Here is a 26,556-nt window from a genome sequence, read left to right on the forward strand (position 1 = left end):
ATCAAGAAAAGAAGCTTTCAAAGGACAAAATCTCTTGATATTTGAGCCCTGCTAGCTCTTCCCCAAAGCAGCTCCTGCCAGAATGAATAGCCACAGAGCAGAATGCAGCTGCTGTAACCACCTCGAGCACAGCCCACTGCTTCTCCTGCCCTCCCCACCTAGCCCTGGGAAGGTTATTGCTCGGGGCTGTAGCACCGTGGGAGGAAGTATATAATCCTGCTGGCAGTAATAACTGGCAGCATCCTCAGCCTCTACTGCGCTGATTTTGAGGGTGAATTCTTTGTCCGACTGAATCGCAGAGAACCGGGCTGGGACACCAGACTTGAGGTTATCAGCATCATAGATGAGATGCTTAGGAGCCTGGCCTGGTTTCTGCTGATACCAGCTCAAGTAATCGCTGACGCTCTCGTTGACCCTGCAGGTGATGGACACGCTGTCTCCCAGGGACACGGAGAGGAAGGCTGGAGACTGGGTCAGCTCCGTGTGCGCACAGACAGCTGGATTGGAAGGAAATCACAAAGCCACCATTGTTTACCAGGTCCCACCCCATGTTCCTCCCAGAAGATTCTGGCATCCCTGGTCCCTAATCTGAGAGCACCTGGGATTCCGATGGGAGGGGAGACCCCGGGTCAGGTATCCACAGGGAGGATCCTTGGGGAGATCCCACAGTCGGGAGGAGAGGACTCCACCACCTCGGGGATGTCCGCTGCACTCCCCTCCTCACCTGGGAGGCAGGCCAGCAGAAGGCAGAGGAGTTGGGTCAGGACTCCCATGTTCAATCCGAGGCCTAGCTTGAGGCTCTTTTTTGCCCCAAGTGTCTGAGCAGCCTCTAATGAAGATGCTGAAGAGCAGAAATGGGCTCTGGGGGAAACATGCAAATCACTGAGGGGTTGAGCATGTCGGCGGCAGGTGCAGAACCAGTGCCTCTTGGGGGATCAAACCAACACAGGTTCGGATAGCATCCCAGGGGAGCTTCACCCCTCTGTTTGTCAGAAAAAAAAGTCTTTGTATTTTGTGGTCCTTGTCTGTCCTTAGAGTCCAAGAGTTTGTGATTAGAACAGGGGGTCTTCCTCCTAAGAATGAAGAAAGAAAAGAAGATGACTCTCTACAACCTAACCTTTCCTATGAGTACACACTTTTGAGTGTGAGATACTCAGGACATCATGCTCTAGAAAGGCCTGGAAGGCTCCATCTTCATATATTACCATGGATAGATGCCGTGAGCCCCAGGGGAGAAGAGGGAAGGAGCTGATGCCTGGGAAGCAAGCCCCCCACCCCCATACAGATCCAGTGTTATCCTTAATACAATTCATTTTGTATTCTCATAAATGATCTTATGTTTGGGTGAAATGGATTTGGTGAAACCTAGATTCTGACTCCATTCTTAGTCTATTAACTGTTCTTACTTAAAAATTAGAAATGTGTGTAAAAGTGTATTACATACCTTTATCTCATTTACCATTGTGATTGAAAATGTTTGAGAACCCATCATATAACAATTACAACAGTAGATCATTTGGGCTCATGGGGGCTCCCAGGATCATCACCCGCTTGGTTCAACATAAAATGCCCCAGAGCTGCTCTTCCCAGAAGACATCTACAGGGTTGCCCAGGCAGGATGCAGGTTATTGTGAATCACCTTCAATCCTGAGTACCTTGTGATTTTTTATTTGAGCTGTACATTATAAGCCTTTGGGATTCTTTGGAGTGAGAGGGGTCTGTTTGTCCTATTTTTTCTTAGGTCAAGATCCACAGCACCTCAGATGTCCCCTCTCCCACTGGCAGCTTCTCAGGCCCCACAGTTGCTCCCATACGGTTGCTCAGATGGTGGCTGTCCATGTCCCTGTATCCAGACACAGCCCTGAAGGTGAATTCCCTTCATAGCACACAACCGGCACTGGGGGATGAACCTTTACACTCCTGACCTCAGAACATCAGGGAAATCTGTCCTCCCTCTCAGCGGCTCTGGAGCTGCGAGGACCAGTGCTCTATGTTCTGCAGGCAACTTTCGCACATGAGTCAGAGGCTGTATCGTGTTCAACCTTCCCAAGAATTTCCTGCACAAATGCCAATGCGCTATTAACTATTTCCATGTGATTTAAAATCAGAGAAAAAGAAAACCACCATTTTATTTACATAAACTTCCTAATGATGAAGTATTTTTACATTCTTGCTAATTCCTAATATTCTTGAAATTTACTATATCTTGTCACCATATTCTTATAAGGGGAAAAATATTAAAATGTTATCTACATTTATGCATTTATGTTTATAGGTGACATTGATCTATTTATTCTTTTTCATGTAATATTTTCATATTTTCACATCAACATTAACTTCCTGTAAAAAACGTAAAAAGATTATTCTCCATATGATCTAATCTAAAAGAAATTTTTCGTGGGATTCAAACATATTTGTGAAACCAGTATATACCATATAGAAACATTTTTATTCATACTGTGACACACTTAAGGGGAAAAAACTGTTTCAAAGAATAGGTAATACTTCCAGTTCTAAAATAAATAATTCATGGGGATGTAAGGTACAGCATAGAGAATATAGCCAATGATATTTAATAACTTTGTATGGTGACAGAGGGTAGCTCTTAACGTGGTGAGCATTGCATAAGGTATAGAAAGGCTCAATCACTATGTTGTATACCTGAAACTAATGTTGTATGTTAAACAGAAATAAATTATAAATAAATAAAATAGGTAAGAGATTTTCCTTCATTCTGTGGCTGTTGTAGCTCTACAATTTTGTTCTTAAATGTTGCTTTTACTTTTATTTGTCCATTAAACTTCCATAAAAGTTTTAAAAACAACTTGTTCCTAATAGGTTAAGAAAATTTAAAAAATAAATGAGCAAAATTATGCCTCCATCAAAGACAGTGTTTTGTCTTTCTCTTTGCTTTCTATGATACTGAAAACCTATACATTGTACAGGGCTTTAGGAACTAAGGAGCTAAATCAGGGCCCCTTCTTTATAGATGTCATACAATGGTAGATTCATATCCCTGACCAGGGCCCTGGGAAGGTTGCCTTACTGATGTGCTGATATTAAAAACCAGCAGTGATGGGGCACCTGGGTGGCTCAGTTAAGCATCAGACTCTTGATTTCAGCTCAGGTCAGGATCTCAGGGACATGACATCAAGCTCTGCATCGGGCTTTGCATGGAGTATGGAGACTGCTTAAGATTCTCTCTCTCACTCTGCCCTTCACCCTGGCCCCCCACCAAGAATTTTTAATTTTATCATTATTCTGAATTAATAATTCTATTAGTGCACTTATCAACCTTAAACAAAGAATAGCCAGTTATTTTACTGACAAAATGATCTTATTTGAGAAAAGCAGAAGAATTGCCATTCAGGATAAAGCAAATTATAGCAAACCACTGCTGAGTCTGAAGAGGCAAAAGGAAGGTCTGCTTTTATTATGTGTTAGGAGGAGATTGGGCAGGATTGTTTTGAAAAAATGCTCAGTGGAGAAGGACAGTGTGATGTGGTGGTGGTTTCTCATTGGCTGCAAGCTGTGAATTCCTACATGAAAAATATTCTTCCTCATTGAGAGAATTTTTACATTTCTTCTTCCCATTGGTTATGCACACTCTAACCATGGAATGGTATGTGTAGGAGAACTTCCCAGTTTAGATGAGGTTTTCTTTACTCTTTTTAATCCAACAAAATCAATATTGTTTGTCAAGGAGAATAACCACAGGGCAGGTGCATCTATGACTACTGTTGGTAGCACCCTCCTCTTAACAAATACGTAAGAGCTGTGCTCTTCTCAATGGCAGCAGGGCATTGTCGTTCTTATTGCCCTGTCCTTATGGCCATGTCACCGCTTTACAGAGTCACATGGAAAATAGAATATAGAATATCATCTTTGTCATGATTAGGAAATACCATATTTCTTCCTCCCTTTTTTTTTTGTTTGAAGCTGTTCTTCAGTGGAGGTCATGATCAGGGTTCCTATTTGAGGGCTCTGAGCAATAGGGATGAAATCAAGAGATATTTGTTAAGAAGCAGAGGCTGGGGACTCAGGAGTGCTCTGTAGAGTAGCTTGGTTAGTGCACTGCACAATTGTGCCCAGCTAAAGGGAATTAATAGAGATGAAAGGTAGCTCTGCATATTTGTTTGCTGAACAATGTGAATAGAATTTTGTTAGTAGGATGTGCATCCATATAGTTCATTAGTACATGGACAGTTCTTCTATCAGTGAGCCTGTGGAATTAGACAGATCTCATCCTCAAAGCACTGACTCGTTCTCTTGTGATAGCATATTCATTATAGCTCGGCACCATTCTTCCCTCAAGCTTGTACAACTCAAGACAAGATTTGAGAGGGATGATGGTACAGAAGGAAGTCCCTTAGCCTTCAAACTCTGTCTTTAAAACAGAAAGAAGCACTTCATGGTGCTGTCACAGTGGCAGGAAACTCGACATTTAGAAGCAGAGCATCTGGATTCTAGCTGGAGAATCATGTACAGTATATCAGATAGGAAACCAGTCCCAGTATTGTGCTTGTTCTGAATCTCTGATTGGCAGATGAAGTCATAATTCCTGCTTGACTCATAGTTGAGACTCTGAATTCAGCCTGGATAGAAAAGCAAGATCAGAAGTCAGCAAACTATGGTTCATGGGCTTCATCAGGCCAACTGCCCACTATTGAGGGACTTATATGCTAAAAATTGCTTTTTCATTTAATTGGTTGAGAAAAATCAAAAACAGATTAATTTTATGTGATGTAAGAAAAGTAGGTGAATTCTAAATTCAGGGCCTTATAGGTATATACAGTAATACTCTTTCACATTAGTATCGACTAAGACTACTTTTGTAATGCAAAGGTGCGTTGAGTCTCAGACACCAGGTTCTAAAGTGTAGAAAATACCTTAAGGGGAAGACGAGGATATGGGCATTGCCATCTAGCTGCTAGTCACATTTGCCAATTTGTCAAAAGTGAAAGCAAGAAGTGAGTTCTTGTTTTCCCATAAATTTCCCATAAATTTGCAGGGAATATAGAATCTGTTGGAACTTGAGGCAACTGATAACGAACTTGCCGTTTTCCATATTTCTGTGCAATTGAGGAGCTTCCACATAATATTCAGTGGAAATGAATTAACCTCAATGTAATAACAAGCTAAAAGAGTCTCCCTTCAGCTCATGTCATGAACCCAGGGTTCTGGGATCGATCCCCACGTCAGGCTCCCTGCTCAGTGGGGAGCCTGCTTCTCCCTCTCTCCCCTGCTCGTGATCTCTTTTGCTCTTTTTGTCTCTAATAAATAAATAAAGTCTTAAAAAATAATAAACCAAAATACACATTTCATTAAGACTTTCCTAAATTCCATGTGGGGTTCCTGAGTGCTTCAGTCAGTTAAGCATCTACCTTCAACTCAGGTCATGATCCCAGGCTCCTGGGATCGAGACCTGCATCAGACTCCCTGCTTGGTGGAGAGCCTCCCTCTGCCTGACGCTCTGCCTGCTTGTGCTCTCTCTCTGCCAAATACATAAGGAAAATCTTTTTTAAAATTCTATATATGATTTCCAAGTGATACACGTACCCAATTACTATCACGTGAACTGGTATCAGTATTTGGTAGTACCTATGTGTGTGCAAAAGATATTTACAATGGCCACAATCACCAAACTGTGGAAAGAAACAAGATGCCCTTCAACGGACGAATGGATAAGGAAGATGTCCTTATACACTATGGAATATTATGCCTCCATCAGAAAGGATGAATACCCAACTTTTGTAGCAACATGGAAGGGACTGGAAGAGATTATGCTGAGTGAAATAAGTCAAGCAGAGAGTGTCAATTATCATATGGTTTTGCTTATTTGTGGAGCATAACAAATAGCATGGAGGACATGGGGAAATGGAGAGGAGAAGGGAGTTGAGGGAAATTGGAAGGGGAGGTGAACCATGAGAGACTATGGACTCTGAAAAACAATCCGAGGGTTTTGAAGGGGTGGGGGTAGGAGGTTGGGGGAACCAGGTGGTGGGTATTAGGGAGGGCCCAGTTTGCATGGAGCACTGGGTCTGGTGCAAAAACAGTGAATACTGTTACACTGAAAAGAAACAATAAATTAAAAAATGAAAAAAGATATTTACAAAGATGAAATGCATATCATCTCATTGCAGATCAGCTTAACGGATGATGATTTGCAATAGAACTTGATACTAGAGATCATGTACATTGAATGCCACTTACATGAAAGGTTATCCCTACCTAAAAATAATGCTATTCTTCTCATTTGTAGGCCTATATTACAAAAACTCTTATTTAATTACTATTGCTACATTGTGAAATTAGTAAAAAGTTGTGGAAATTTGTTTTCTCCTTTATTATGTAAGTGCCTGAAATATGTCCTCAGTGTCTTTTGGCCAAGAAATCCTAAAATGTTTACTATTTGACTGTGGATTTAATATGATAAACTTTGTCTTTTTACTGGAGAATTAATCTATTTACCATGATTATGACAATTATATATAATTTATAGATTACTATATTATACACAATATATTATTACATAATATATAATTGCATATATTATACGCATCATATCATACCATATTATTTTATTATAAGGTCTTGGGAAAGACTACCTAAGGTTTACAACCTGAAACACAGCATATAAATCAAGATCTGAGAGTTAATTTTTTTTTTTTTACTATATCCTCGGGGCTGAGTATGAATTAGGAATGAAAAAGAGGAAAGGAACATTATCAGTATGACATAAATAATTTAATCCATTCCCTATATTCTGTCACACTTTCCAGGCTGTACCACACATACCCTAGGCAAAAATCTAGGTGAAGGGGAAAATAATAAGAAACAGTGGTTTATAACAAACATAACACATCTTATATGCAGTTACCTGTTAGATTTCTTTCTTACTTATCAACTCACATTTGAGGAGAACCTCCAGGAAGGTAAGTCACGGGGTGTTTTATTATTGGGGAAGGACTGTGACACTCTGCCCGTATTATTAAGGCTGGATGTTCCCCATAATTGTCATGTATGAAGTTTGCTTGACTCTTTGCCCTCATTGTCATGTGTTTCTGTGACTTCCTGCTGGAGGGCCTGCTGCATAGGGAGATTGTCTGTTTTGAAGGAGAACAGATATTTCCAGTAAATATCAAGTGTTTGTTAAAACACTTGATAAATTTTTATTTTTTAAATTTATTTTTATTTAAATGTTATTTAATTAATTAATTAATTAATTTTTTTAAATTTTTATTTGTATTTTTTGTATTGATTAGAACATTTGGATGAAAATACTCTTTTCTTTTTATAAAGACCGTGAGGTCTTCATATTTACTCAGTTGAATTTTTTTTAACAACAAAAGCTGTCAACTTAAAAATGTCTTCTATTTCCTGCATAGAAAATGACATTCTACAGAGTGAGTGATCTGTGTGTAGCTTCTCTTGGTAAATGCAGCAGGGACAATAACCCACTCTGCATAGCTATCTCCTTGCCATCATGCGCTCAGTTCTAAAAGGGCTTATGGTGAAAAGCTATTGTGGAAGGTGCCTCTTACCCATCTTTGCTGGTGGACCTGGAAGTGTTACCATCCTCCCTTTTGTACATGAAACAGTGCAGCAACATGAGAAGTCGATGGCTCCCTTGGGCTCATTTTCTTGCACTTCCAGCCACACGGACAGGGAGTCTATGACAACCATTCAGTGGGGATTGATGACTGTTCTTGGTTGCAAATGTCAAGGCCACTAAGCAGAGAGGGATTTATTATCAATACTGAATTGCTCACAAACTATTGGGAAGGAAACAGCTCCAGGCAAAGTCTCTAGAAATAATGCAAGAATCAAAATACAGATACAACTTGGATAGAGCCCTGTCTCACTATGGGCCCCAGAGGAACTGGGGCACTGCCACCAGGGCTTGGGAGATCAGGCCTTTTGACCTGCAACCATCTCCCTGTTGTTTATGACCTCTGGTTAGTCTTACCCAGCTCCATGGTTGCTGGGCCATTTCTGGCCCAGGCCCCCTTGGGGCTTTCCATCATAAACATGCATCTCCCCACACTTGAACTCCCACTCCTTGGAACATCAAGGCATGTGTGATCATCTCATATAATGGAAGTGTTTTCTTTATACATAACAGCACATTGACCTCTACCCAAAAGATGAGGGAACCCAACTCCCTTCAGTTTGTCTCCCTTCCTAGGGATTCATGATCTTCCTGGAAGAGTCACAGACCTATCTGAATGTCATTCCAACTATTGTTTCAATTATAAAGATGACAATCACCCCAGTAGATTCTTTAAAAATTTTGTTAAAAAATGAAATTCAATCTGGTAAATGTGAAGATCTAAATGGCATTGTTAAACAATCCATGAATTGTACAGCATCTCCTCCAGCAGGTAGAGGGGAGCTCTGCAGAAAAGGAAAGGTTTTAAAAAGCAGAGAGAGAGCAGAAAAAAGAAAATTATTACCAAAGAATGTATTGTTTTAGGGAAAGTTGCCCTCGGTAAAGGAATGAAAGGGGTCCATCAGGGGATTGGCTACTAGTTCTGACCAGGAAATTCCAGTTCTGCTGGTTAAAGATTGCATTCCTGGGAGCAAAATTGTATTTAGGTGAGGTGTTAAGTCTTGGTTTGCTAAGACACAGCCTTAACATAGTGACACCATTTTGGTCACAAAACAATTTTGTTTTGCTTAACAACTTTTTAAAAATGAAAGAGTAGAGAAAGGGAAATTATTTAACAATCATAAATGTACACCTGATTTATGCAGTTATTGTGAAAAAGCATCTTTAGTATTTCTGTCCTCAGGGCTCCCTCAAGGCTTTTTGTGTGGAAGGTTCTGGAAAGGCTAAACCACATTGCCTTGGCACTCTTTCCTGCAGGTGCCATTAAGACTCTGACTATCCAGTGTGATCCTATAGAGTGGTTTTCAGCACAGAGATAGGGGAGGAGAAACATACAGCCAGAGGGGCTCACTTCTCTGGAGTGGGGTCCAGGCAGCACAGTCTGAAGCACATAGCTCTCTGATTCGCCTGATGACCTTTGTCAGAGCAATAGATTTTCTGATCATAGAAAATATTAGGGTATTTGAGAGACTGAAACAGGGAGTTGCCTGAGCCTGCTCATCTGGTCTTTCTGCACATTTTTGATTTATCCAGTTCTCGATAATAAATACCTTTCTTCTTGATTAGCCATAATGTCTTCTTTTATCAAATGGCTCAATCACAGAACATGTGCTAGTAATCCCACCACCTTCAGTTAGATGAGTCCACATCCTTGAGCCTACACATGGACTTCCATCTCTGATGTCATGATGTTTGTTCATTAGGCTTCCTGGGAAAGCTGGGAAAGGTGAGTGTCCTAATCTGTTTGGGTCGTTACACAAGAAAGAACCTTAGTCTGGGCAGCTTATAAACAACAGAAATATATTTCTCACAGTTCTGGAAACTGTGGAGTCCATGATCAGGTTGCTGACCAATTCAGTATGTGGTGAGGACTCACATTCTGCTTCCCAGATGGTGCCATCCTGCCGTGTTTGGTCATGGTTGAAGGGACCAGGGAGCTCGGTGGAGTCTTTTTAAAGCATGAGTCCCATCATGTGTGCTCCTTCCTCATGACCTTATAGCCTACCAAAAGCCCAACTGCATAATATGATCACCTTGGGGTTTAAGATTTCAACATATGAATCTGTGGGGAACAGATGATCAGACCATACCAGGAACCAACATCTACCTATAGGACCATGTAATTATGGACAGCCTTCTGTTTGATAATGGCCCTTTGATCAGCATCCCCTGGGAAGCTATTATTTTCAATCTTGGCCCATTTTTCAGCTCTTTCCAAAATGACTTTGACTCCAATCGTTTGATCTTATTTTTTTCTAGGTCTGATAGTTTGTCAAAACCAGTAGTCTATGCCAGTCAACTGACTATTTCTACTTTCATCATATATAACCCTTGAATTTTATGTACTATTTTGATTCCCTTTTCTCAAAATCATCCTTGAGAAGAGCAGTAAAGTGGCATCATACCAGTGAAATTCTCTGACCAAACTCAGACATAAATTTGTCCTCTATTCCAGAGATAATTGATAAAAATAAGGAAATATCCGGGTTCATCTGGAATTGAAAGCTCTTGTTTTTGTATCTCTAGGTAACTGACTAGTCAATATATCATTCTTGGTAATAAATGTGTCTTTCTAAGTCTCCATGTCGCTTACCTTATCTGGGAAAGTGGGAAATGAGGTAGTTCATATATACCCCAATGGTCTGTGCACTAGGTTCTCTGTTTAAAGTTCTTAGGACATAGGTTGACTTGTTTCACTTTTGGTTTCTTTTGGCTACAGAACAACCTGTTAAATTGTTCCAGTTTCATCCAAGTTTCTTCAGGGTTAATTATGTATAAAATATGGAGGGGTGTTACCTAGGAACAGTCTAAAATATTTAACATATTGACTATGCATCTCTAAATTATAATTTTATTCTCTAATTCACCAATAAGGCCAGAGATATCATTCAACCGATATTTTAGAGACATGCCAACTGTTGATAAAACAAATGTTAATATTTGTAGGACTAAATTGAGATTTTAGCACATGTTGTTAAATGATCAAACTTGATAACTGCCCCCCCACAAGATTCTGATATGCTTCCTCTCAGAAGGTTGAGTACTGTCCCTTATGATCCACTTGAGTACAAATGGTATTACCCATGAATTCATTTCTCAATCATTCTGTTTTATGTTTGTTAATTTGTAATTTCATTTAGCTGTTATTTTCTCTGTAAATTACAAGAACTATGACCTATGTTATAAGAGTATTAATAGATTTCACCATAAAATGAAAAAAAAAAAGATTGGATAACATTTCATACCTGGAATTCATCACATAAATGTGGACATAGAGATAATGGGGCTCTCATGGAGTGTAATGGTTGGTAGGAAAAAATAATTCCATTCAAAGCCTTTGGACCTCCACTGAGTGAGAAAACATATATTCAGATAAGTATACCAATTGGTGTATGATATAGAAACAAAGATTGTAAAGAAAATACCTCAAGCCAGGTTAGTAGTACTATATCATATTTGGTCCTGGACACCAGTTTTTCATGGGGAGTTTACTAGAGTCATATTAATCCATTTAATTCATAAGATAATTGTATAAACACATCAAAAATATGTATCTACATGTATGCATACTCTACATATATACATATATATATATATATATGGACATACATTCACATATATATGAATGAATATATATGAATAAACTTTAGATTTGATCACATTTAATAAGTCTGAATTATCTACAGAATTTGTTACCATTACTCTAAGGAATCTCAGTTAGATGTTTCTACAATGGGGTGAATTTTACACTTTTAATTCAAATATTTTTAAAAACATTTCTTTGTTTTGTATCTTCTTATGAATGGATTTCCAAGTACTCCTTTTTATGCCATCATGTTTAATAAAACTGTCAATTTTATGCAGAGATATGTAAAAACTGTACTAGTCAGATTTTACACACTGTTTTAACAAACCATTCAAAAACTCAGTGGCTTCTTATACTAAGCATTTGTTCCTATAGTCATGGATGTTCACGTTGACAATTATTTGGATAATGCACAGGGATCAGCTGTGTGGTTCTTCTGCAGGGAGATACACGGTTCTCCAGTCTATGGATTGTGGTTGATCTGGGGCCAAGACAGTGTGTGGAGACTACCCATGGCACATCATTCTCATGGCAAGCTGTAGGAGGGTACAGAATCCACAAAACAAGCAAATCTAAGTCCAGTTATCCTGACAGAATTGCATATAATTTTGCTTTATTCTTACCGTGGTCTTTGTAATTCTTTAAATTTCTACAAATCATTATTATATCTAATTTTTAAGATACATAGTCACGTTGTTTCCAAATAATTATTTTTCCATATTTGCAGTCTAAGAGAAGTTTGTGATTTAATTTTGTATGAATTAGAATGTAAAATTGGAAGCTTTTTCAACCTGTGGATTTAACCCAACAGGTGGCTTTCAATAGAAATGTCTTAAATGAATATAGAAAATTAAAGAGAGACTACTTTAAGGGAAGTAAAAATCCTCTACAGCAGAGCATCTTAAACCTTACGTAGCTCCTACCATCTTTTTACAATGGAGAGCCATGTGAGTAGGTATCAGGTGGAGACAGCTATTTCGCATTTGTCATAGCTTTCAGGGTTGTTGATGATGTTCTGACTTACAGAGAATTTTAAGCAAAAAGGTATTCTTATATTAAGAAAAAACAATGCTTCATCCACATTTAATTTTTTTAATCACGAAAGTCCTTCATTGCCAAATTATTTCTATATACATGACACAATTTCCTCATTCTTCTGTTCCCTCAGTTGCTTAACAAAATCTCCTTGTTATGAATAAAGGCCTAATGATGGTAGCTAGAAGCATATTGAAACATATACTGGGGTCTTCCCCTAACTGAGAGATGTAAAAACAGTGACCATCCCAGGCTGTCTTCGGTCAGCTTCCCATCACCACCATCACTTCTGGAAGCACATTTCCCAGAGCCCCCTTTCCTCTATGGTTCCCTACAGAGTTGCTCATGAGGCACCTTACCCTAGATCTGGAGGTCAGAAGAGGAGGATTCAGTGCCTTCCATCAGCACCTGCAGGCATATGAGTGATAAATGCGGGACCAGAGAATCACCTGAAGACGATCTGTGCCGGCTAGAGCATCAGCCCCTCCATCCCTGGCCCTCACAGAAAGGTCCGAGGACTACGAGGTTAGGCAGCCTGCATCTCCAATGGTATATATTCTCTGACTTATGGGGGATCACCGAGGAATCACTGTTTCTAGTGTCTATTTCCCTTATTATATCCCCAGGCCTTTGAGAGAGTGACGTTTAGACATTACTTCCTTTCTGGAAGCAATCCCTGCTTGGAAAACCTAGAGTGGCTTCCCTTTTCTGTACAAACCCCAACAGATGCCATCATTCACACTCCTGAGGTCTAATGATCTGGGGGAAAGGGAGTCAGTCAGGGGGCTGAGGAGCCTTCTTGTCCTTCTCTCAAAGCCCCCAATGACCTACAAAGTGGAGTTGCTTCTGAGAAACTGTCTGAGCAGGTGCAAGGAATCAGAGGAGCAGCGGGGGCAGCCCAGCCCCTCACATCTTCTTCCCTGGTGGTTTATGCTCTGACCTGTAACACTGTGGGCGGGTAGCTGTTAGACTGCAGGCAATAGTAGGTCCCAGCATCTTCAGGCTCCAGGCTGCTGATGGTGAGAGTGAAGTCTGTCCCAGACCCACTGCCGCTGAACCGTGATGGGACCCCAGTTATCAACTTGGATGCCTCATAGATGAGGAGCTTAGGAGCTCTCCCTGGCTCCTGATGATACCAGGCTAACCACTTGTTAATGTTCTGACTGGCCTGGCAGGTGATGGTGACTCTTTCTTTTGGAGCCATGGACAGGACGGCAGGAGACTGGGTCAGGACAATCTCGCCATGAGAGGCTGAAACCACACAAGAAACATCAGCAGAGTCTCATGATATGTACATGGAAGTCACTAATATCTACTTAGGTAGGACAGAGAATACTACTTATTATAAAACAAGCCAACTTCACCTGTGGATGAATTCCCAATGAAGAAAGAAAATCAGGGATGGAAAATCATACCCCCACTTTAATCACCTTTGTCTAAATATTCTCACCTGGAACCCAGAGGAGCAGAAGGCCAAGAAGCTGTGATGGAGTCACCATCTTGCTGCTTTCGATGGGTCCAGTGTGTTCATGCCACACACCCAGAGACTCTGGTATAAGACTCTGAAAGGCAGAAATGCTTCAGATCTAAGAGGAAGAAGATATGCAAATTATGGGGCATTCATGTTGCTTAAATACTCAAAAAGCAAGTTTTTCAGAAGAATCTGCCCACCCGGACATTTTCTTCTCTGGGTGTGTTAAGTCTCCCTCTTCTGGCCATGTGGAGGTTTTGAAAATGCTTACCCCATGCTGGGTCAACTACAAGGTCTACCAGCAGGGGGCATGGCATGTGAGCTAATGCAGTCCTCCCGTGGAATTCCCTTTCACTGCAGTGAAGAGAGGTCACATCTTCAGTAGTAGACTGGGGATACGTTAACGCCCTGCTCTCTGCTGCAGTGTGTTGTATAAACATCCCCCAGAGCATCCCGCCAGGCCACACTCTATCAATTACATCCTTTTAATTACACACGATGAGCAAGAAATGGTGAGAACTTCACTAACTTGCAAAAACACATGTGCTACAACAGTGGGATGCAAACCACACAAAAATTCATGTGGCACCCCGCCCTGGTGGCTATGTCAGGGGTCCAGGTATCTGAGGAATGCAGGCACATCGTTGTCAAGGTAAAAGACAAATACTTGTATCTTGTACCTCCGACCACTGAGGTTGAAGCACACTACCTTGCTGAGTGTTGAGTGTTGGGACAACACATTCCACACTTGGATAAGCTACACCATTCTGTTTATTAGCAAATTTTGAAGTCACTAGTTTACAGTGGGCGCAGAGCCAGGAGAGGCCCTGTGTCAGGTTTAGGTCATGATGCAAGTGGTCCTATCACGTGGGCCTTATGACCTCTCCTGTCGTTGGGTGGTACATGCATCTGTGTCCGGGAAGGATGGTGTGGATACGCTGGCAAGCCCAGAGGAAGACTCATAGCATAGACTTCTGGGTTCTTTGGCAAGACTTGGCCCTTCTCAAAAACAACCTATTCAGTGTTCAACAAGTAGTTCCCAGCATAGCACCGGCCCTGGTAGACCTGTCCATGGCACATCAATTAACTGTATGACAGAGCTGATTGTCCTAAACCAGAAATGTCAGACACACCAGATTGTAAGATTGGGTGGAGCCCAGCATCTGTCAACTCAGGAAGGAGAAAGTATTTCCTTTAGTATTGGACCCAAGCAGATTCAGCAGGCACTCTTAATTTACGGGACAAGAGTTTCAGATCTCCACAATACTTACCACTCTTGCCAGACACCACTGCATAATCTCCTATCTTCAGTTTCATGAGGTTTTATATTTAATGCATTTTCTTATTTCCGCATTCTTGCTGCTCCAGCCCTGAAGGGAGTGCTTCTCCCCAAATTAGCTAATTCCCAGAGGCAGCAAAAGACTTGCCCAAAGGCATACATTTGAGATGCAAGCCAGACAATCTTGAGTCCAAATCCTTACTCTCTTCCTTTCAGTGAGACCAACAATCTGTGACATTTCCTTCTACCCAAATACTTCCTGGTTACCAGAGGACAAGGGGCACAGCTATAGTCTGCAATCTGCTGAAATTTTCAAAGTCTCCAATCTTATGTCTAAGTAGCTTATTAACTTTGCTTCTCCATTACTTCTCATGTAATACACATTAAAAAATACAGGCCAGCATTACTTCCCTCTGTCTGCTCTTCTCACCTCGGTACTGCCTGTGTGGCCATGTGGCATGCTGTATGTTCTGTTCCCCGGGGACTATGCGTATAATAAAAATCTCTTACTGCATTGTAATAGCTTTCCTGTCTTTGCTTCTTACCACATCTGACTAAAGACACAGAGACTCCCAACCAGCAAATAGCAGAGAGAGGACTCCTGGTTCTGCCCAGTTTCGCAGTATATGTTGATGTAAGTTAAACTGGACACCTCCCGTATCATACCATAATGAAATAAGATGTTTAGTTAGTAGATGTTCAAAGAGCCCACATGGTCATTGACTTACTGTGGCTGGGGAAGTGGCCTGAAGTAGGGACATGGATGCCCTATGGGGTATCTGACTAGGAAAGGTCTGGAAGGAGGAGAGTGGAAGGATAAAGGAGGAAAGATCAGAGGCAAGAAATTACCCAGTCTAAACCAAAAAGAGAAACTACGTTAAAAACAAAACAAAGGAAAACCCCCAAATCAAAACCAGCAACAACAAAACCCACAGTATCTGGGATACGTGGGACCAAACCAAAGATCTAACATTTGTGCCACTGGAATCCTAGAAAGAGTGCAGAGAGAGGCTGGAGATGAAAAATATTTTGAACAATTAATTGCTCAAAATTTTTCACATTTAGCAGACCCCCAACAGCATAATCGTGAAGAATATATGTCAAGACACATCGTATTAAAATTTCTGAGCACTAAAGAAAAAGGAAAAAATATCATAGGCTGAAAGAGAAAAATCACACTTACCCAGAGAGGAAAACACCTTGAATGACAGAGGATTTCTATTTAGAAAGCCCGGGGGCCAGAAAGAAATGATGTCAACATTTTTGTTTTCTAGATATAATTGACATATAACATTGTGTAAGTTTACATTTTACACGATGTGATAATTTGAACTACATTTATATTTTGAAATGCTTACCAACATAAGGAGAGTTAATGGAACCTTCACTGTGCATAATTAACCTTTTTGTTTTACTTATTTACTTTTTTGTGGTGAGAACATTGAAGGTTTAGTCTCTTAGTAACCTTCCGTACAATATAACACTGTTAACTACAGTCACCATGCTGTACATGAGACCAGAAATTATTTAATTTTTTAAAAGATTTTATTTATTTATTTGACCGACAGAGATCACAAGTAGGCAGAGAGAGAGAGAGAGGAGGAAGCAGGCAGGCTCCCTGCCGAGCAGAGAGCCCGATGTGGGGCTCAATCCCAGGACCCTGAGATCATGACCCAAGCCGAAGGCAGCGGCTTTAACCCACTGATCCACCCAAGCACCCCCAGAAATTATTTTATATGTGGAAGATTGTACCCTGTGATCAAATCTTGCTATTTATCTCACCACCCAGCCCCTGGCAACCACCAATCTATTCTCTGTTTCTATGTATTTGGCTTTTTTAGATTCCACATGGAAGTGATATTATACATAATGTCTTTCTCTGCCTTACTTATTTCACTTAGCATATTACTTTCAAGTTTCATCCATGTTGTCCCAAATGGCAAGATTCCTTTCCCTTTCATGGCTGAGTAGTATTTCATTGTGTGCGTACACATGTAGAACACAGCTTCTTTATCCATTTATCCATCAGTGGACACTTAGGTTGTTTCCATATCGTGGCTGTTTTAAATAATGTTTGAATGGACGCAGTGGTGCATATATATTTTCAAATACCCAGAAGTGGAAGAGCTGGATTATAGGGTAGTTCTATTTTTATGTTTCTGAGGAAACTCCATACTGTCTTCCATAGTGGCTGCACCAATTTATATCCCCAATGACAACACCTGGGGGCATGTCTCCTTATCCTCTCCATATCCTCTTTCTCCATATCCTCTATAACCCTTGGCATTTCTGGTTTTTTTTTTTTTTTTTGATAAATAGATACTGAATTTTATCAATACTTTTTCCCATCTGTTGAGACAATCTTGTGATTTTTACCCTTAATTTTGTTAATGTGATATAACATGCTGATTGATTTATGGATATTGAACCATCCCTGCTTCTCTGGAATAAATCCTACTTTTCATGGTGTATGATCCTTTTAATGTATTGTTAAATTGGGTTTGCTAATATTTTGTGGAGGATTTTTGCATCTATGTTCATCCAGGATATCAGCCTGTAACTTTTTTTTTCTTGTTACCACTTTTTGGCTTTGGTATCAGGGTAATGCTGGCCTTCTAAAATGAATTTAAGCATTTCTGCTCTTCAATTTTTTTGGATGTTTGAGACATATAGATAAATTAAATCTCTGAATACTTGGTAGAATTTACCAATCTGTCTGGTCCTGGACTTTTGTTTGTTTGGAGGATTTTTGATTACTGATTTAAAGATGGTATAATTTATGATGAGGAATGGTTTGTGGAAGGCATGTGAACATAAACAGCTAGTTCAAATGTATAAGCCATGGCTGTGATCAAGTGGCTACAAATATTTTTATTACAGTTTGTGGATATGCTTGTGTAGTATGTGTACATATGTATGTGCCTAGTGATCCTTCCCATTTTCTGCACTCATTCCTGAAGAAGATCATGCTCTCTCTCAGGATAGTAATGAAGTGAAAAATAATTGAATTGAAATCCTTTACATATAGCATATGATTTTTAATGGCTTAAAATTTTTAAAAAATGCTTTTGACAATATTAAGAAAATAATGAACTTTTCCCTGGGTAAAGGTTGATATTACCATATTGGCTTGCATTTTTCATGGTTCTCCCTGTTAGAAACAGACCATTTTAAATAATGGTTCTTTTATATTTTCTATGATGAGACTGTGCAGGCCAAAAAATAAAATGGTGTTATTTTCAATTTTGTTGAACTTGTTAGGTTGGTAAAGAGTACAAAATCTTTTTTTTTTCCAATTCTAAGAATTTTATTTTCATTTATTATTATTATTATCATTATCATCATCATTATTAGTTTTTGATGTAGTGTTCAATGATTCATTAGTTGCTTATAACACCTGATGCTCATCATGACACATGTCCTTAATACCCATCACCCAGTTACCCCAACCTCCGACCCCCTTCCCTTCTGTAACCCTCAGTTCTGTTCCCAGAGTCCAGAGTCTCTCATGGTTTTTCTCCCTCTCTGATGACTTCCCATTCAGTTTTCCCTCCCTTCCTCTACGGTCCTCTGTGCTATTTTATACTCCACATATAAGTGAAACATGATAATTGTCTTTCTTGCTTGACTTATTTCACTTAGCATAATCCATTCCAGTTCTATCCATGTTGATACAAGTGATAGGTATCCATCCTTTCTGGTGGCTGAGTAATATTCCGTGGTAAAAATGAACCTCATCTTCTTTATCCATTTATCCGTTGAAGGACATCTCATCTCCTTCTACAGTCTGGCTATCATGGACATTGCACTACAAACAATGAGGTGCACCTGCCCTTTCTTTTTACTACATCTGTGTCTTTGTGTAAATACCTAGTAGTTCAATTGCTGAGTTGTAGAGTAGCTCTATTTTTAATGTCTTTAGGAACCTCCATCCTATTTTCCAGAGTGCCTGCACCAGCTTGCATTCCCACCAACAGCGTAAGAGGGTACAAAATCTTTTGGCAAATTTTTAGTTGCAATTACCAGGAACCCCACCTTGCGCTGCATTAAATAGTAAAGGGAATCTGGTTGCTTACGCTAATGAAAAGTCCAGAGTGGAAGATCCAGTTTCTACCTTTCCATTTTGACTTCCATTGCACTAGCTCCATTTGAAGGGAAGTTTTAGCATGGATGCCAACAGATCCTGTGTTATATATGTTCCATATACATGGTATTCATTCCTCACATTCTATCAGGAATTCTGAGAGTCTCTCCATGTGGTCCAGCTTCAGTAATGACCATTCTTGACAGATTTCTGGTCACTCCAGTCAAGAAGAGGAATTTGGTGAATGGAGAATCCATTCTTCCCTGGAATTAAGCTGGAAGCTGCTTAATTGACCAAAGCAAATTGACCAAACAGTAACTGAGAGCCTTGGAAGGAGAAATGGGATAGTTTGGAGGAAATAATATAGATATCCTCTCTTCCATCTGGATCTGATGCTCTGAGGTAAGGATTATAGGAGGAAACAGTAAATGGTTCAAGGACAAGTCACTATAATCTGAGGCACATGAAGAATCAGTGCTTACCTCTTATATTCGATAAACTTCTTTTTTTTTCCAAGAAAAAATGGAAAAAGGTAAAATGAAAGATGGTTCTCCTCACCAGAAAGGAATATTAAACATACAAAAATGCTCTGATAAAACTGGGCCCAGTTTATCTTTATATATAGTGTTAGAGTATTGATTTTTGTCACCAACCTTTGTCTTGGGTAGTTTCATGCTACAGGGAAATGAGGAATGGAAAGACTATTGTCCGTGATCAAGAGATGATTTGGATACTTGACAATATATGAGACTACAGTTGCTTTTATTTTCCCAGAACAAAAGTGTAAACCCACACAGACATGTTCTCTCTTCCTCTGTCTGTCCATGCTGAAGGATGCGATACACTAAATGGACCTGGACATCCACTGCCCCATTCATGCTGAGTGATGATGCTACCCAGAGAGGGGACCTCAGAGAGCAGAAGTGACAGCAGCAGAGATGCTATTTGTTTCTTTCTTATCCATCCTTCCCACTGAAATAAAAGTGCTATGAGGTTTTGCTTGATTTGTTTTATTAATTTTTTTAGAGAGCAAGTGGAGGGAGGAGAGGCAGAGGGATAGGGAGAGAGAAAACATTTTTTTGTTTGTTTGTTTTTGTTTTTGCTTTTGTTTTGTTTCTGGGAGAGAGACAATTTTTTTTTTAAGAATTTATGTATTTGATAGAGAGTGAGAGATGGAGAGAGAGCACAAGCAGGGGGAACAGCAGAGGAAGAAGGGGAAGCAGCCTCCCTGCTCAGCAGGCAGCCTGATGCAGGACTCGATCCCAGGACCCTGAGATCATGATCTGAGCCGAAGGCAGAGGTTTAACCCACTGAGCCACCCAGGTGCCCTGAGATCATGATCTGAGCCGAGAGGCAGAGGTTTAACCCACTGAGCCACCCAGGTGCCTGAGGGAAGATAGACTCTGAGCCCAGCACAGAACCTGATACGGTGTTCCATCTTCCAACCCTGAGATCATGACCTGAACCAAAATCAAGAGTCAGACACTTAGTCAACAGAACCAATCAGGAACCCCTGTTCGATTTGTTTTAAATTCTCTATGCCTAGGAGAGTTTAGGAAGCTGTTGTTTGTGGAATTCTAAAAGGACTGTTGATTTGGAGTCAAGAGAAATGAAAAACTGCTCTGCAGGGCCTGGAGCTGAAGCTATTTCACCTACTGCCCCTAGGAGGAGCTGTGATGCTACAGGCGGGAAGGATTTGGGCTATTCAGACCCTGGTTGACCTAAAGAGCAGGGACAAGGGTGATTCCTAAGTATGTGGTGACACATTTTCTGAAATCGAGTTTGTGCACAGGGAGCTACCAGAGGTCTGTTTTGGACATATGGCGATGCCTTTAAGTTGTCCAAGAGCAACTTCAAGTATGTGTTTAAAATTCAGAGGAAAGTCTGAGATAGCGATGTAAATGTGTACCTACCCTCTATGCTCATTCTGGTGACATGAGTACATTCCATGCACTCACACTATATTTATATCATTTCAGTTAGGTTCTGAAATTATATACTCATGAACACATATATTTTACTACAAAAGTGATTTATGCTTTCAGGTTGACTTTAGCTGGTTTGAAATTGGACAGTTAACAAGAATTTATTAACTGTTTGTTAATAGATATTAACAAGAGTTTACATTTGGGGATTTTGCTATATATTGCTGAGAATCATAGTTTTAAGGTGATTTCTGGGCCTCTTGTAGCATACAATCACATTTCCTGGGGTGTTGATATTTTGTCTCTTTCTTTCCATTCTCTGATTCACAGCTCAGTGAGCAGGCACTTTCATGCTCTCTGATGCTTTGCATAGGCTCCTCGGGTCTTGGGTTGGCTGCTGAGAGCTATATTAATAGGGTTTCTTGGGGATGGGGTCCAGGAGCATCAAACAGGTGACCAGCAGCACGATGGGGTCACAGCTCCAATTCCTCCTCTTTGCGGCACTGGGCATCTCAGGTGAGAGGCTGAGAGGAGAAAGATCTTTATAAAATTGGCAAATGACTTTACAACATGTTATGAATAAAACATTTCATTAAAACAGTTTGATTACTTATGAAAAATAAGGAAACCTACATTTTTAGATACATATTTTAGTATACTAATGAGACAGTGTATGGCCACTGTCCATTTGTGATTGCAGGTGTGTCTGGGGACATCGTGATGACCCAGTCTCCAGCCTCCCTGAACGGGTCTCCAGGAGAACGCATTGCCATGAACTGCAAGTCTAGCCAGAGTCTTCTATACAGCTCCAACCAGAAGAACTACTTAGCTTGGTACCAGCAGAAGCCAGGGCAGGCTCCTAAGCTACTCATCATCTGGGCATCCACCCGGGCATCTGGGGTTCCCGACCGGTTCAGCGGCAGTGGGTCTGGGACAGACTTCACCCTCACCATCAGCAACCTCCAGGCTGAAGATGTGGGAAACTATTACTGCATGCAGTATTATAGCTTTCCGCCCACAGTGCTTCAGCCTCGAACACAAACCTGTTCCCCAGGGCCATGGGGTAAGGGAGGCTTTGCTGAACCAGCTGCTTCCTCCCCGCTCAGCCTTGTTTCTCCCTAAGTTGTAGGATAAGCCTTTGGGGTGAATCATAGAAGAATGTATGAGTCTTAAGGGAAGATTGAGTGGATAAAGCTCTTCTATGTCTCTTGTACCAGGAGGTCATTCTGTGAAGGCTGTAATGACTTGCCATGGGCCCTTGTCTACACCATTCAAAATATTTTGGATCACCTGAATCTGAATTGTCCATACAGATGGGTTTATATTACTGACATGATCATGGCTTCTGCTGCTTCTTGCGGAGAAGGGATCAGTGGGATTCAGAGCAGAATGCTCCCCTGTAACATGACACATCAGCATTCCCTGTAACCCTTTGGCCAGCTGCATAGCTTGCCACCTCAAGACATGATTACTCACTGGTGTTTTTAAGATTGCTCTTTGCTCAGCTTCTCCTCCTTCTACTAGCCAGAGGCTATTAGAAAGGAAAAATGTAAATAGAAAAATAATATCTCACTGGATCCCAGTTGAAGGCTTGCAAAAACATTTGAGGTCCACTGAGAAAGGGCAGGGTTATGTGAATTTCACAGAAGCTGTGTAGACCTCACAGTGGAGAAGAATTCATGGTTCTGTCTCTGAGAGTAGGACTGGATTTAGGTTCTGGGACTTTGAGGATAACCATCATTTTCTGTTTCTACACTATGAAAACACTTGCATATTCTTCTGGATTATTTGGAATGTTTCTCCCCTCCCCAACAATCTGGGCTCTGCTATGAAGACTTAACCATTCCCATTACACAGATCTCAATCATCCATAAGTGTGGAGGGGAATTGGATGCTTACTGAGCATGTAGACATGCTTCATTCTTAAACATCTCAATATCTTAGGCCTTCAACTTAAACCTTTCCTTGGGCTTCATAGCAAGCTGGCTTAACTCCAATCTATTGACTAAAGAGAAACAGTGTGTACAATTATTGTTGTTCTAGATTACTCAGTAAGACTTCAATAGAAGACTCAAAAATTGCATTTGATGTTTCAGTGAAAATATAGCATTTTTCTCCTGTTGGTTGTACAGAAAGTGGATCATCAGCCCATCATGAAGGAACTCATTATTGACAGACCGAGGATATCAGAGCTGATGTGGAAACAGTTTGATCTTACTTTAAGTCATTGACTCAGCAGACTCTGAAATCTACCATTTCTCTGACCCTGTTACTTGTACTGACAGCATTCTATGTGATATTTAAACTTTGGTTCTCTATTATGAAGTAACCTCCATGGGGCAGTAGATTCTATGTAAACAGGTCCCCTTGCTCTATTTTGGTTGATTGCACGTTACCTCACAAACATCAACTGAAGTGTGTCTTATCATGCATTATTGTATCTTCCAAACACTAGAGCAGCTCTCTCCCCTGAGCTAGAGGGAAAGCAGCAGCCCAGTAGCTTGAGTGAAGCCCGGCACTGCCCCTACTCAGCCCTTCCTATTGTAACTAATGTTGTGTGTGGGCACCAGGGGCAACGACCTTTCTTGAAGACAAACAGCTGCAAGCTTAGATGTGTGAACTTCCTTTGTATTCTTCACAACTTTCTCTAAAGTAAACCAGTGTGGCTCCCTTACAGTGTAGATGCAATGGAAAAGTGGATCAGTTGTCACAAAAGAGCCTCCCTGCCCAGCTGGTCTGTGGGATTGTGTCCAGGGCTATGATCGTGTGGGAGGTGGCTATGACTTTATAGAGAGCACTAAAGAATAACAGAGCTTACCTGCCTATTACTGATGGCTGATGTGTAGGACCTCCAATTCTCTGTGCACACCTGGGGCAGGGCCCTGGGTTGGAAGATGCTTGACAGGTGTCCTGAGTCAAGTCCTGGCTCCTGTTAGTTCCAAAGTTAAGTAGTCAATTTCTCTTTTGTTGTTGTGGGAGTTGGTGATGGTTTTCTCTATGTAGAGATCCTGCCAAAGGTTTTGTTTTCTCAGCAAAGAAAATATCGTGTTGAATGAAGAAAATAAGTTAAATAAAGGGATATGGCAATAAATCCATTAAGTCTTTTCAACTGAACCCAAGGACAATTTTCCTGGATTATAATATTTAAACAATCCTAAAAAGACTGTTATTAGTTTTTGTTCTTGACTATTCAGAATAGAATATCTTACCAGTTTATTCTCGGCTGATTTCTTTTACCTTTTTAACCTCTAAGAAATATTTTCAGATATCAGTTATTTTTTTCCCTTCATAGGTAGACTAAATCTAATATCAATGCTATTACTCTGCCCAGTGTCTTTGGGACATGATACTTCTGCTGTAGTAGAACAAGAAGTTCCTCAGTTTGAGATTTCGGTGACAAAGTTTTAATAGTGGCAAGTCAGATGCTGGCTGTTCACTGTGAATGGGAGCCAGCGGAGTGATCCCTCCACATGGGAGGGCTTCGAGGGGGACATGACATTGGTTTCCAGGACTGAACAGATAGAGAGTCCTGGCTTATCCACACTGAGGCAAGTTCCTAGATTAGTGTCTGTTCCCAGCCTTCACCAAGGGTCCGTGCCAGACCTTTCACCCTTTCCAGGTCCTGAGGACATGTCAGGACTTCATATGAAGGTCTTTTACTCAGTGGGGCAGACTTCCTCTCCTCATCGAACCAGGCCACCCTGGTTCACTCTTTTATAATCCTGCGGCTTTCTCTTCCTGACAATAATCACAACTTGAAATACATTATTGTGTTAATTCTAGGGATTAAGAGTGTTTCTGAAATAACCTATATCCTCACAGTAGAAGAGCCCAGGGCACTCCCCCACATGGCATCTCAGACAGACTAGAAGGCAAGGATTCAAGAAACTGGTCCCCAAATCCCTTGGGACATGCTTGAGCTATACTTGGAAATTTCTGGTGACCCAAAGTCCCACAGGGTGTTCTGAGAGCAGGTGTCCACTTTGGGCACAACCTCAAGCTCTTTGGAGCTGATTTGCATGTTGTGTCATTAGACAAAACCCCAGGCTGTTCTCAACATCCTTAAAGGCATCTTGTCAGGGCCCCCGAGGAGCAGCCTCTAGTCCAGCTCTCTGAGATGGGGTCCGGGACTCCCCTGCTATGGATCCTGCTGCTCTGGGCTCCAGGTGAGAGGGGGGCACACTGAGAAATGGTGGGCAAACTCAACTGTGGCCTCGATGCTTTCAGTGTGTCTGGGTTCCTGGTGGCTGGAATTCAAGCATTTGGCATGGGGTTCCAGTTGCCCAATTCCCTTCCATTTTCTGGTTCCTCAGAGTGTTGTCCATGACTTTGACTACAAGGTCATCAGTGCTGTGGGCCTCCACTAGGATGCTCTCAGTATCTCTGTTAAATTTGTTGTGTTTCTCATTCCAGGCTGCTCTGGGGACATTGTGCTGACCCAGTCTCCAGCCTCTTTGACTGTGTCTCCAGGGCAGAGGGCCACCATCTCTTGTAAGACCAGTCAGAACGTTGGTGACATTTGGGGCATGACACACTATATTACATGGTATCAACAAAAATCAGGACAGCGTCCAAGAATGCTGATTTATAAAGCATCCAGTCAAGCATCTGGGGCCCCGGCCCGCTTCAGTGGCAGTGGGTCTGGGACTGAATTCAGTCTCACAATTGATCCCGTGGAGGATGGGGATGCTGCCAACTATTACTGCAAGCAGAGCAAGGAGACACCTCCCACGGTGCTCTGGGTCTAAACAAAAACCTCCTCAAGTGGCTGCTCAGTCATTTCAATGAAAAAAAAAAAAAAAAAAAAACAAAACAAAACAAAAAAAAAACAGCCTTCAACTGCCAGAACTTTCAGATAGAGCCTGATCTTCTCACATTAATTTGGATTTTTAACTTCTCCTATTTGCTTGAGCTCACACAAAGATCTCTGTAGTTGTTCAGCAACTTAAGAATTGTGATGTAGTGGGGCACCTGGGTGGCTCAGTGGGTTAAAACCTCTGCCTTCGTTCGGCTCAGGTCATGATCCCAGGGTCCTGGGATCGAGCCCTGCATCAGGCTCTCTGGATCACTCAGATCCAAGCACTCAGCCCAGGAGCCTGCTTCCCCCTCTCTCTCTGCCTGCCTTTCTGCCTACTTGTGATCTCTGTCTGTCAAATAAATAAATAAAATCTTAAAAAAAATGTTAGTGTAAAAAAAAAAGAATTGTGATGTAGTTACTTTTCATTTTTTGATGAAGATTTTTCTATCTTTGTGTCTCTTTTTTAAAAGAAAATCCTCTCATTTTGAAGGAACAAGAATAGGAAGGGTTAGTTAAAGTCTCAACATAAACAAGGGGAGGAAGTGACAATGGAACAACTTCGAAATGACTAAAAAAGAAATCATATGCCTAGAGTTCACTTCTCAGCAAAGCTTTAAATTAACTCCTCCCAGAGTTAATATAAAGTCAAGACCATTTGGAAATCCATATCTCTAGATACAGGGCCTTTATTCACTAATACCTTAAGGAATTTTTATTACTAATCTTTATGAATCGATGACCAACAATGGGAGAATTGTTTCAAGAG

The 26,556-nt window shown here is 40.9% G+C and overlaps 1 protein-coding gene and 2 gene segments (V, D, J or C); 2 read left to right on the plus strand and 1 right to left on the minus strand.

Moving 5' to 3' along the window:
• The window catches only part of LOC101672488, a 46,395-nt gene extending 24,281 nt beyond the window's left edge, over window positions 1-22,114 (plus strand). The window contains exons 5-8 of the mRNA XM_045079327.1: window positions 422-538; window positions 1,742-1,867; window positions 21,409-21,508; window positions 21,693-22,114. Coding sequence (XP_044935262.1) covers window positions 422-538; window positions 1,742-1,867; window positions 21,409-21,508; window positions 21,693-22,114 — 765 coding nt within the window. The remainder of the gene's footprint in view (window positions 1-421; window positions 539-1,741; window positions 1,868-21,408; window positions 21,509-21,692) is intronic.
• On the minus strand, window positions 11,434-13,812 carry LOC101691089. The segment is given in 3 exon segments: window positions 11,434-11,734; window positions 13,174-13,484; window positions 13,684-13,812. Coding segments are annotated over 3 exon segments (390 nt in total).
• A 2,911-nt stretch (window positions 22,115-25,025) lies between the features above and the next one.
• On the plus strand, window positions 25,026-26,139 carry LOC101690781. The segment is given in 2 exon segments: window positions 25,026-25,158; window positions 25,406-26,139. Coding segments are annotated over 2 exon segments (384 nt in total).
• Window positions 26,140-26,556: the final 417 nt, after the last annotated feature.

Source organism: Mustela putorius, unplaced genomic scaffold (genome assembly GCF_011764305.1).
Source record: "Mustela putorius furo isolate JIRA1106 unplaced genomic scaffold, ASM1176430v1.1 tig00000281_pilon_pilon_pilon, whole genome shotgun sequence".
Classification (NCBI taxonomy): Eukaryota; Metazoa; Chordata; class Mammalia; order Carnivora; family Mustelidae; genus Mustela; species Mustela putorius.